Source organism: Acipenser ruthenus, chromosome 3 (genome assembly GCF_902713425.1).
Source record: "Acipenser ruthenus chromosome 3, fAciRut3.2 maternal haplotype, whole genome shotgun sequence".
Taxonomy (NCBI): domain Eukaryota; kingdom Metazoa; phylum Chordata; class Actinopteri; order Acipenseriformes; family Acipenseridae; genus Acipenser; species Acipenser ruthenus.
In genome coordinates, this window is record NC_081191.1 from 18,962,099 (window position 1) to 18,975,499 (window position 13,401).

The 13,401-nt window shown below is 35.4% G+C and overlaps 1 protein-coding gene across 1 annotated transcript; it reads left to right on the forward strand.

The window, feature by feature from the left end:
- The first annotated feature begins 217 nt into the window (after window positions 1-217).
- LOC117394284 (thyrotropin-releasing hormone receptor-like) lies at window positions 218-8,541 on the forward strand. Its single transcript, XM_033992402.3, has 3 exons — window positions 218-671; window positions 1,066-1,930; window positions 3,902-8,541. Exons 2-3 carry the CDS (start codon window positions 1,145-1,147, stop codon window positions 4,292-4,294), a joined length of 1,179 nt encoding a protein of 392 aa, XP_033848293.1. The 5' UTR covers window positions 218-671; window positions 1,066-1,144; the 3' UTR covers window positions 4,295-8,541.
- Window positions 8,542-13,401: the final 4,860 nt, after the last annotated feature.

Consider the following 13,401-nt stretch of genomic DNA (forward strand, 5'->3'; position numbering starts at 1 on the left):
TGAAAACCATCTATTTGTGATCTGCGAAGACTATATTAATTTTTTAAGAAGGAGACACAGTTTAATTTAATGACAGCTTTTTGGATTTTCATATTGTGAAAGTGCCTTGTGAGCGTATTTATACAAAATGTGCTCCTGTCGGCTTTACCCCGTCATTTATGAAAGATGGACTTGCCCTTCGTCTAAAACTGCACAGGACGTAGGGTGCCACACAACACCAAACAGATAACATGACAGGATAAGACCTGCTGAAATACAGAAGCACTCTGTATTGCTGTAATGAGACGCTGAGCAGAGTACTTGTTCATTGAGTTGCCAATCAATCTGCATACAGATTTAGAGCTTGTCTTCGTTGTCTGTCACTACGCACTAATGCTGCTGAGGAAGGAACACGACTCGGGAGCGCTTTTCACAGCGGTTTCACCGATTCCTTATCAAGACTAGTCGCGGTTGAATGTGTAACACAAATTGTCTCTGAGCGCTATTATTAAAACAAAAACAAACAAACAAAAAAACAGATATTGTCAGGGTAATCGTAATGCAAGGGAAGAAAGCAAAAGTAAGAAACATCCTATTCTGATAATTTTAAAACAGATCACCAAACTTTCTGAAAAGGAATGATAATTTGAAAAGAAGTCTTGGAAGAAAAAACAGCAGTTCATAACCAAAAGGTAAGTAGATAATATATATTTTCCAGATACCAAACTGATTTTGATAGAAGTTGGGTCGTTTAGGTATTAATTAAGTTTATTTTTTTTTAAAAATGTAATAAATGGAAAGCATGTAGGTTGAACTCAATTAATGGTTAGCACAGTAGCTCAAAAAGGTCATGTTAGAGGCTGAGAATAATGCAGGGTACTGAGTGGAATTGTATTTCGTGATATCAGTGGCATTTCATATTGATGCTATCCGAAAATCTATCACGCTATATAATTGATCTAATTGATCTAACTGATGCTTTAGTCAAACTAAAATAAGCTATTTTCTTGCACTTTTAATTGAAAATGCAGTATATCAGTACACACAGTATATGTAAACTTGTCAATCTGTATTATGTTTCCCCAGCTTAAAAAAAATAAATTCGGAAAACGCTGATCAGTGACTCACTTACTGTAGAACCATTTAAAGAAAACTGCCGCTGAAGATGGAGAATGTGAGTTTTTATCAAGATAACCAGACTGTAGGAAACTGGACAGAGCCAAGTATTGAATACAAGGTAGTGAGTACTCTACTGGTCATTATCATTTGTGGATTAGGTATTGTGGGTAACATTATGGTCGTCTTGGTAGTCCTTACAACCAAGCACATGAGGACTCCTACCAACTGTTACCTTGTGAGCCTTGCAGTAGCTGATCTAATGGTTCTTATTGCAGCAGGTCTACCCAACATCACAGAAAGTATCTATGGATCCTGGGTTTATGGTTATGCTGGATGCTTATGCATTACTTATCTCCAATATTTGGGGATCAATGCATCTTCTTGTTCAATAACTGCCTTTACCATCGAGAGGTACATAGCGATATGTCATCCCATTAAAGCTCAGTTCATCTGCACAATTTCAAGAGCTAAGAAGATCATCATATTTGTCTGGACTTTCACATCCTGTTATTGTGTCATGTGGTTTTATCTGTCAGACACCAAACAGAATAGTTATGTAAATGTGACAGTAGTTGTTTGTGCTTACAAAGTGTCTCGAAACCTCTATTTACCCATTTATTTCCTGGATTTTTCTATATTTTATGTGGTGCCCCTAATGCTAGCCACTATTCTATATGGGCTCATTGCAAGAATTCTGTTCCTAAACCCCATTCCCTCAGGCCCCAAAGAGAATACACAAAAGATGAGAAATGATACCTCTCATGAAAACAAGATTTTTAACTCCAAGGCATCGAGCCGGTGCTCCAGCAGCACAGCTACATCAAGGAGACAGGTAAGATGGGATCTGTGCTATACTAATTATATTACTCATATTCTAATATCAATACAGTTCTACCCCTTTATAACGATGTAGTCAGGAGCCATAGTTAAGAGACTGTGCTATTTGTGTTCCACCTTATAATGAGACTACTAGTGTTAGTGTAATGGGGCAAATGGGACCATGACCGTACCATTTTATAATCTGTTCCACAGTATAAAGGACCGCCTTATAAAGGGGGAGCATTGTAATATGAATATTATTATTATATTATAAAATAGGCGCTTCAGAAACTTAAGACTAGCCATTTTCAAATTGTAGCCTACCGGTCAATATAAGAAAATGTGTTAACACTGTACATTAAAATGTGCAATAATTACCAGTAATTACAATATAATTACCTGTTATACAGTAATTAACTGTAGTGCTGGGCCAAATTCATGTTTGAATATTCTTTAAAAGTTGAAATGAAAATTCAAATATTCTTTAAATGTAATTGAATTACTGTATTGCAGTAAAGAAATCTCTGAGGAGTCATAAACACAGTACATAAAGAAGGGAGATAAACACTTGTCTGTACAGTTGTATGCTGTTTATTGCAGACCTCATTTATGCATTGGTTTCCTTTGCATCATTTTTTTATACAGTCATGTCATATATCAATTCTGCCATTGGAATGAAAAGAAGAAATGATTGCCTCTCAATACATTTGAACACTTGTCCCAACACAAATAACGATTAGCCAATGTGAGGATTCGATTCTGTGTATTCCTATCGCCTTTTAAATAAAATCTATGACTGTTTAGTATGTACCACTTTTAACTATTTATGGTAATTTGTAAAATTCTGGGGTTAAGAAATGACATTGTATTGTCTATGTTTAAATATGTCAAGGTTTCAGAACCATCTAGTCACAGCAGAAACCTGTTATTACAATGAAAAAAAAAACGACCAGAAACTTAAAATAATTTGTTTTCTCATTTTCAAAAAAAGTTAATTTGTATTTGAGAATATCAAATACCTGCACTAATGGTTTGAATTATAGCTTGTGTTCTCTGCTGAAATCTCTATTGTAATATGCTGGTGAAATGATTAACTAAGAGGGAAGGGATGTTTTGTAATACAGGTCAAATAATTACATATGCTTTAGAAATATAATCTATTGGTGTGCGGTTCTAGTTCTATAGGACAACAGGAATCTTTTCCTAAAATTTATAATATACAAAAAACATGTACTTTTGTGGCCATGAAAATGACATTACCTTGTATATCATCACCCATTATTTGAAGGATACATTTTACCATCATTGAGAATTCCTTATGTTATTTTAGTTTTGTAATGCTAAATTGTTGGTACTGTAACATGATAAAAACAGGTTTAAATGTAGCTTTTGTGTGATGCGTTACCCTTTGGCAAGACATTTTAATGCTGATACTGTAATGTGCTAAGGAGATGGACAGGAGGATGTAAGGCATTAGACCTCCCCCTCCCCTCCCTAATTATTGTAAAGGAATGTTGTCCATATACTTTAATCACTACTTGTCTTGCAATTGAGGTAAGTTTTAGTCTTGGCTATTCCCAGTATGTCATACCCGGACCACAGCCTCTACAAGCTTTACTTTCCAGTTAGGCATCTTTCTAACTATTTATTCATATTGAAGGTAGCTAACAAAATAATTCCATGACATCTTATCTAATGTGTATTACCATCACATAGATCTCACATGTTCCTATATGAAAGAGGCACACATTATTTTAAATGTATATTACATTTTTAATGGGGTTCTTTTATAGCATTTATAAAGGTATGATTTACTAGAATTATTGTGTTAGCACCACTTTAAGATCACGTAACATGTATGGAAACAGGTGAACAGTAATCATGGCTACAATGTTGCTTGTCATCCTTATCAATCTGCCTAGACTACCAGTATGAGATAATAATCTCCAATTGTGAATGAAATGTTCATTTCTTTCTGCTCTAGGTCACCAAGATGCTGGCAGTGGTGGTCATTCTATTCGCCCTCTTGTGGATGCCCTACCGCACTTTGGTAGTGGTCAACTCTTTCCTTGCCCAAGCATATTCTGATACTTGGTTCATTCTATTCTGCAGAATCTGCATATACCTAAACAGCGCGATCAACCCAGTTATTTACAATGCCATGTCTCAGAAATTTAGAGCAGCCTTCAAGAAGCTCTGCAAATGTAAGCAACAGCAGTCAGAAAACCCCAACAACTACAGCATGGCTCTCAATTACAGCGTGATAAAAGACACATCCAATGGAGGAAGCCCTGATCACATTACCACGGAGTTAGATGATACTGCTGTCACTGAAAAGTTTCTTCCCAGCAAGGAGCTATCCTTTGAAGACACCTGACCCAGCAAGGTGACATTCAAGAAAGCTTAATTCTGTGTTGAATTAGTAGATAGCAGAGATAACAAAAATGCAGTGTGTATATACTTTACTACAGAAGCTCATTAGCGTCACAAAGGAAAACATATTTACTGCGTTATTACGAGATAATATTGCATTATTTCGCAATAATGATTGTGTTATTACAAGATCAGCGATAAAGATGCCATAGTGTAGCAGAAGTGAAGTGCAGATAGACAGTGAGAAACTGTGAAGTATCTCTATTACAGCTTCCTAAATGTGAAAAGATTAGTTTGCAAAGGCATCAGTTTGTGCAAGTCGTAATGCCTGGTTTTGTGGGGTTGATGTCTTACCTATACAATACATACTAGTAATAAGAACTAACATATCATTAAATACAACCCAGTTTAAAGCAAAATAACGCAATAGTTTTTTGTGAAATAACACAATATTATCTCATAATAAAACAATTTTTTTTTTCCTTTGTGGCACTAATGAGCTTCCATTCTTTATAGAGGTTGGATTAAAAAACTAGAAACACCTGCTATAACACCTGATGCAAAACTTTTGGCCACAGCTGTATAATGATTTAAAAGTGTTTGTCAAGTCATTATACACTGGTGATTGATAATGACAACACCAAAAGGACTACATATTTATGGCTGCCAAATACTGGTGGCTGAACTATTAAACCCCACCTTTTGTAACCTCTAGATTTTACATTTGCAAGCACTCTTCAAAAGCCCATAGTTGCATATGTGTTGCAGAGTTGGCTGCTGGCCTCATCTTTTATGATTAGTTATTTGGTTCCGGTATTTTCAAGATACAGTACATTGGCATCTTCAGTATCTATACTATTTGTTACATTTGGTTCTTCTGTCTAAACATGGAGAAATGGTTCCATTGCTATAACCTGCTTCAATATAATGATTCAAAGCTCTCCCTTAATAATTTAATAAATGTTTTAATAACCTTTAATAGCTTAAATAGAAATAAATAATAATAATAATAATAATAATACATCAGCAATGCACAACCCATACATAATACTTATGACAAGGTGTTCCAGGTATTGCATTCACATAACATGTAATGTACATTGGTTACAGCTGGAGTTCACAGTGTGCAACATATAATGAATGTACTACATGCTGAACTTATAATTACGTTTGTAGTAAAATCATATTTAAAGTCAGAGAAAGTAGACAAGGTCTGATATCAGTGGGGCTTCTTTCTGTTAACAATACCTCTTTGATACCTTCTAACAGAACTGTGGCACACATAGAGAACTCATCCAGAACTAAATATGATTTTGAAAAATACTGCTTAAAAGTTATCACACATGCACTCATTACAGATAAATAAATAGAGCAGCATTGTCTATGTCAGCCAACAGAAACCCATACAAAACCTATATAGATTTTCTAATTTCTGTGACTACAGAAATATCAGCAGGCCAAAGAAAACACAAAGCCCATTAGCAGGGTATATTATTATTTGTTTATTTAGCAGACACCTTTATTCAAGGCGACTTACAGAGACTAGGGTGTGTGAACTATGCATCAGCTGCAGAGTCACTTACAACTATGTCTCACCTGAAAGACGGAGCACAAGGAGGTTAAGTGACTTGCTCAGGGTCACACAGTGAGTCAGTGGTTGAGGTGGGATTTGAACCAGAGACCTCCTGGTTACAAGCCCTTTTCTTTAACCACTGGACCACACAGCCTCCTATATTGGTCATTATTTGTAATCACTTTTTTATTATTTGTTATCGTTCATATTTTTAGCATGAGTATGTATGTTTTGTATTGCATATTTGTATTTGTCACAAGGTGACTAGTTGATTTGTCATTATTTGTAATCACTTTTTTTATTATTTGTTGTCATTATTTGTATTTTTAGTATGAGTATGTATGTTTTGTAGTGCATGTTTGTTGGCGTCTAAGTTGAGCATGGTTTGTTTCCACACAGGTTTATTTTGATGTAACACTCCTTCCTCACTCCCGCAAACACAAGCTAAGCTACAGAATATATGATTAAAGAAATACCATTGAATTTAAGCAGGGATTGGAGAGGAAACGAGAGATCTCATGCCCTTTTTGGGTATTTAACAGCGCCGATGAACATAAAGGTGATTTCAAAGAGAGAAATACTTGTCGTAGATAACCGCAGTAGATGTACGCCCCAACACGTCTGCCATACTAGAAGAGCTGTATAGGCATTTATAAGGTTCTGATTGCAGCATTACATACACAGTTGTTTAACTGAAGGCAGGGAACTGATGAGTCTCTTTGAGCTTGGTGTTGGCTCCCCTCCAGAAGAGAATCGAACCTGCACAGTAACTTAAGAAATTGCTTATTTTGGTCAGAGAATCATTTCTACAGGTGTAATCCTGTTCTGGTGTAGTCAGAACTATGGATATAATGTCATCAACAACAATAGTATAGTTTGGTCAACAATGCACGCCTGGTCACATAGACATCATTTTTGTTCATTTAAAAAAAAAAAAAAAGTTTCCTAGTTTTTTAGTAATATTTTATGTATTATTATTTGCAAATAAAGGGGTACTGGCAAGTTTTAAAACCTGCTTCTTCTCACAATTTCCTAGCCATTTTTCTAGACTTCCAGAGTTTATTTTTCCTTAAGCCTCATAATCTAGGGTTTTAGTGTTTTATTAAATTGGTACCAAGATATAAAATGAGCAGTGTCTACAAGATGACAAGCAAAAAAGACATATAGTTAACCCATTGCAATGCCTTTGCTGGTAAAACTGTGGTCTGCTAATGGTTCTGCAATGGTTTCTTTAGAGCAGGGGTGGGCAATTCCGGTCATGGAGGGCCGATGTCCCTCCTGGTGTTTGTTCCAACTGACCAAATAAGCTTCTAATAAGCACTTAATTGGTCCAATTAAGTAATTTAGGGTACAGTTGGAACAAAAAGCAGGAGGGACACCGGCCCTCCAGGACCGAAATTGCCCACCCCTGCTTTAGAGTAATACACATGTATTATAATGTTATCCAAGAAGTATATTTCAACATTTTGTATTTGGTCAATTATCCTTGTCATTTTAGAAGTTAAGTGATCCAAATACTATACAGCTTACGTTGTCCAGTACTGTAAAGTGTTTTTTTTTTTTTCTATAGTCCAGCCTTTCAGTGATTGTCTATTGAGATTGTGCTGTGTTGGGCATTTTGTCTTTTGTATCTTGACCTCTTGTAGTTGTTTGGGTTGTGTTACTATTGTTATCCACAAGTCAGCAAGCACAAAAGTGATACCTTCATACCTTCTGTAGATACTGTTTCCGTCAGCACAGCGATTGCCCAAACGTTCGCAAAGTACCAGCTAACTTGGGAAAATGTGGCTTTGACTTGGACAGATTGTCAGACATGCCAGGGACATTAAACCTAATTAGAAACCAGAACTGCTACACATCACATTCCACATGTAAAGTGTGTATACTGAGATCCCCCACCGATTTTTACCGATGTTTCCATTAGAAACAGTTTTTTACTGATTTTATCCCTATTTTAATATATGGAAAGTAAACTATGAAAAATTCCCGGAAAATGTTTTTAAAGATAAAAACCAAAAACGTGGAACACTATTTATTATGTACGAGTAACAAGAAGTAATTAGAAATTAATTTCAAATTAAAACAGGATGTTTACTTATGATTTTAACCAGAGGTACTTACTTATGGCTCTTTATAATCCACTCCAGTCCTGGACCTTGTTCCAACCACTTCATTAAGTGTTTAATTGAGCAGAAGAGCATTTTATTCCAGCCAGGTCTTTAATTATTAAATTCAACCTAATGTAAGACACAGGTACTAGGTACTAGTTTGGAATGAACTGAGAGAGTCATAAGAATACCAGTGAACTTGACAGGTATTGAGCTAAAGTGAAACATTAGCAGTTTTCTTGGTGTAGCCTTTAAAAAAACAACTTGTACTGTCACAGAAACAGGGCAAATTCTACAATATTTGTTTAACAGAGGTATGTTGCACCATTCAGTAAAACTGACTTAACAGTACTGCATGGTTATTGGTATAGTATAATGGTATATGATTCTGCAACATTTTTTAAGCACAGTCAATATATGAATACAATATAATGTATGTTAAAACTTTCGAGTATAACATCTGCAGTACATGCTGCTTTAGGTGAACTGTGAACTGATTTTGGTGTGCTGTAAATGCTTATTACATTCTTTGTATGTGTGTATTATCTTAATAAATTGCTTCTGTATGTCTTTGGAGTCTCTTATTTCTTATTATTTTTATTTTTTTTCTTGTGGCAATTGTCATACAGTATGCTAATGTGGCAGCATAATGGCCAGTAAAATATGCCCAGGGTCTCTCACTGCCATGACCATAAAACACTATTTAAACCTTGTTAATACATGAACACAGAGCTTTGGTGTGAGAGACTGCACTCCACTTTTCCAATTAATCAATAAACTATACTACCAGGTAAACATTATAAATCTTTCCATGCTTTATATAATGTTGATTCTGAAGTAATCTGTTAAATGATTGAAAACTGGAAAAAGCAGGGGTTTAGGGAGGCAGTGTGGTCCAGTGCTTAAAGTCCAGGGCTTGTAACCAGAAGGTCACCAGTTCAAATCCCACCTCTGCCACTGACTGACTCACTGTGCGACCTTGAGCAAGTCACTTAACCTCCTGGTGCTCCATCCTGCAGATGAGATGTTAAATCAATATCCTATTTTAGTGGCTCTGCTTATAATGCAGTCACAGCCTACCTCTGTAAAGCGCTTTGTGATGGTGGTCCACTTTGAAAGGCGCTATATACAGATATTATTATTTACATCTGCTAAACCTAACAATTATTTTCTGTTGATTGATCACAGCATTAACATATTGATATGTTTAATCTATTGCTGAGCACATTTTAATTTTTGATGTCAAAAAAAATAAACCACATGTAAGTCTAGAGACACAGGAACACATCACCTATAGTTTGATATCAAGAAATAGTCCGTTGCGATAGATAGAAATACATAGAAATACCTTCCTGGAGCTTAGAATTCAGTAATTCCCATGACAAACATGTGCTGCAGTGTGATGGGGTACACCTCGTCCCTGTATTATTATTTGTATATTTCGTATTATTATTATTATATTTGTATTTGACGGTGGGAAAGCCGTGTTTTTATTGTTCGTTTTGTTTAATTTAAAAAACCTGTGTGAATGTGGCTGGAGCCTCAATAAGGTAATTGTTTTATTGATAATTAATTAAGGATCCAGCCACAGCTTAAAAGAACCAGCTCCAGGCTAATAGGGGGAGATTTTCCTTTGAGTTAGAGACGGGAGGACGGTTTAGAACGAGATCATACATCCGAAGCAACTGCTACCGCTGTACCACTCGGTATTTGTTTCTTTATGTATTTTTGGCCATCAAGCCCTTTTGTTTGTTATAGAGTGTTTTGTTTATTGTTTGATTTATTATTAAAACCCGAGCGCAAACGCGTCTCGTTTCCCCTACCTACCTTTGCCTTTGTTTTGTATAGCTTCTTCCTGGTCCGTGACGTCAGAACTACAACTGCTCTGCCACATGATTAAAGATTAAGAATTATTAAAACACTTTGGATAATTTGTTAAGGGTGAAAAAATGAAATGTTGCTTTGGATAAAAGCTAAATGACTAAATTAAATTGGAACTAGACAGAAACATATAAATATACCCTCACATATTTTAATAAAAATTAGATTATTTGCAATTGGAAGGAGAATTTCTGTACCTAAAAGAAAACTACCCAAATTACCCAGAAGGTACTACCAAAATAGCATGAGAAAAATGTGACACTTATTTTATTTTTCCATGGAAACCCTGCAAATGTTTTGAAATCTTATGTTCTTGCCTTTTATTAGCCTACTGGTCCCGTTATTATTGTGCTAACAATCTTTTGGTTCTTAGCCGGGTTTTCCACCTGTTAATCAGGATATTGAAATATTTCAAATACAACACTATAGACAGCTTCATAGCATAGTGGTACCTTTCTAGGTCATATGGTCTACTGAATGTAGAATTCTAGTGTTGTGAGTTTGAATTATAACACAAAAAGTCATTTCATACCTTGACTTATAGCCTTATAATATTTGCATGCTCCAAATTGAGGAACATAAAAAATTAACATTACTTGTACTGCAATAGAAAAAGTGTCACTGTCAGATGCTGATAAATTACTTGTAAAGCTTAGATATAAAATCTCTTTCAGTTTGCATCTATGGATTGTTTTGATAACACTATGTAACACAATTTTTGTTCCTGGGTAGTAAGTGTTATTTACTAATTGCTTATGCCTCAAAAGTATAGAAAATGGCTATTATTCCCCACAAACTTTGCTTTTGTGACCAGGACAGTGATATTTTGAAATTGACCTATTTTCAATGAGAAAACGGGCGAATTTGTGTCTTTTCGTCACAAAAAACAACATATGAATCCAAATTAACATGTATTTATACTAAAGTAATACAGAAATGACTACAGAAGATTTAGAAGTGAGTAGTTTTTCGAGATTTACGATTATACTGTAAATCACTTTCACGAATCAGCCCCCAAATGTAGTCTCTAATCATGTTCTCTTTATATTGTCCTTGGTCCTTGGTAGTTCAAAGTCCAGTATATCCTGGTGGAAGTGCTCGCCTTGCTCCTCCGAGTACGCTCCCATGTTTTCCTTGAATTTATCAAGATGAGCATCAAGGATATGGACTTTGAGGGACATCCTACAGCCCATTGTGCCGTAGTTCTTCAACAGAGTCTCACCCAGCTCCACATAGTTTTCGGCCTTGTGATTGCCCAGGAAGCCCCGAACCACTGCGACAAAGCTGTTCCAAGCCGCTTTCTCCTTACTAGTGAGCTTCTTGGGGAATTCATTCCACTCCAGGATCTTCTTTATCTGTGGTCCGACGAAGACACCGGCTTTGACCTTTGCCTCAGACAGCTTAGGGAAGAAGTCTTGAAGGTACTTGAAGGCTGCCGACTCCTTATCTAGAGCTCTGACAAATTGTTTCATAAGGCCCAATTTGATGTGCAGTGGTGGCATCAGCACCTTCCGGGGGTCCACCAGTGGCTCCCACTTGACATTGTTCCTCCCCACAGAGAACTCAGTCCGCTGTGGCAAGTCCCGCCTCTGGTAGTGCGCCTTGGTGTCCCTGCTGTCCCAAAGGCAAAGATAGCAGGGAAACTTGGTAAAACCGCCTTGGAGACCCATCAGGAATGCCACCATTTTAAAGTCTCCTATGACCTTGATGCCATCTCAGAAAAATGCAGATATGTATCCACTTAGGCAGCTGGAACTAAACTGAACTGGTGGGCTTAAGGCCCCTGTATTTATACTACTATTTATATTACTGGAAAGTTCTAGAAAGTTCTAGAAGTTACTCCAAGTTTACTCAGCACTGAATCTAGCTGGAATGTTCTGGAAAATAGGTAAATTTCAAAATATCGCTGTCCTGGTCACAAAAGCAAAGTTTGTGGGGAATAATAGCCATTTTCTATACTTTTGAGGCATAAGCAATTAGGAAATAACACTTACTACCCAGGAACCAAAAAAAAAAAAAAATTTGTTACACAGTGTAATGCTACAATATACACTTTTTATATTCCTGAAATGGTAATTTGTATTCTGTTACAGTGATCATATTATTGTAGGGCTGTTATTTTCAATATTTGGGGTTCAAATAAATCAATTTGAAACCATGCATATGCAGAGAAAGCAATATAGATGCAATAAAACTATTTTGTTAAAATGAAGAAAAAAAAGATCTGTTAGTGCTTACTCCTCCACATCCTTGCCACAACCATTTTAACAAACTGTATATCTCCTTTGTATGAGCTACCACATTTAGATTGGGTCATCAATCTTTTTGAAAATACATTTTGTATTTGCCATGGAAACAGCTGAATGCTAATATGGAAGCACAGAGGAAGCATTATGTTTTGACCTCTGACACAGTCACATACATTCAAATGAACACTGATTGTTCAGAAGTAACTTCAAAGTACCTTCAACCAACATGAGCCACACAACATGAGTGAACCATTACATTAAGCACCAAAATGGTGACTATTATGAACAGCCCAATCACTTGTTAAACCACATCTGTGAACAGACTAGTAACAGCTGTGGCCACAAGTTGTGTGTCACATTATAGAAATAATTAACTTTGCTTCATAAAGTCAAATGAAACCTGATGAATAATGTTACATTAACATGTTGAATTGCATACCGCTTTGAAGTTTTCCATATATTTAAAAAAAAAAACCTGACAAACATTGAAAAATGTGACATTTCAAAATCTAATATGAAATACTGTACTACTATTATGGCTTCCATTGTAAAGGCTGAAAATCTACCCCCCTCCCAGAATCTGCCCGGGGATATTTTCTGCAATTTATCCTGGAGGTAGATTCTGAAGTCTTCCAGTATCTACGCCCTCCTTCCAGAATCTACCCCATCAGTATTCTGAAGGTTGTAGTAATTGAATAGAATTTACATAATCTACCCCATTCCCTCAATCTATGCCGATACTTTATTTAAAATATATTTTGGATAGATCTTCAATATGCCAAAAATGTCCACTTTCATACATTTTGTGAAATACATAAATACTTTTAAGAATATATTTTTTAATTTATTGAAAAATACGTTAGACATGCATTTAAGTTGTATTATAGTATGTAACGAAAATGTATTCCATAATATATTATAAACATCAAATACAGTGGTAAATTATCTTTATAAATATAATGTGCATGTATTTAAAAATATTGCACAATTTGTTTAAGAATTAAACATAAAAATAATATTCATATATTTAAATATATATTTTACATATATTGTAGAATATATTTAAATATAGCAAAGAAAGTGTATTTATAAATTATCTCAATTAACCAATTAATTAACAGAAGATGAGCAGAACATTTTAAATAACTGCATATAAATAAATGATATCATGAAAATAAAGTATATTCAAGATGCATTTTATTTTGGGAATTTCAAAACAGACTATTATATTATTATGTTATATCACAGTAATTCATATAACAATATCAATTTAGCAAAGGTTGTGTGTGTGTCGTATGTG

What these genes read in the sequence shown, in the direction of transcription:
- LOC117394284 (XM_033992402.3), top strand. Translation starts at nt 1,145, where the DNA reads ATGGAGAATGTGAGTTTTTATCAAGATAACCAGACTGTAGGAAACTGG. An exon ending in CAGCTACATCAAGGAGACAG is followed by an intron (nt 1,931 to 3,901) that starts GTAAGATGGGAT and finishes TTTCTGCTCTAG; the next exon opens with GTCACCAAGATGCTGGCAGT.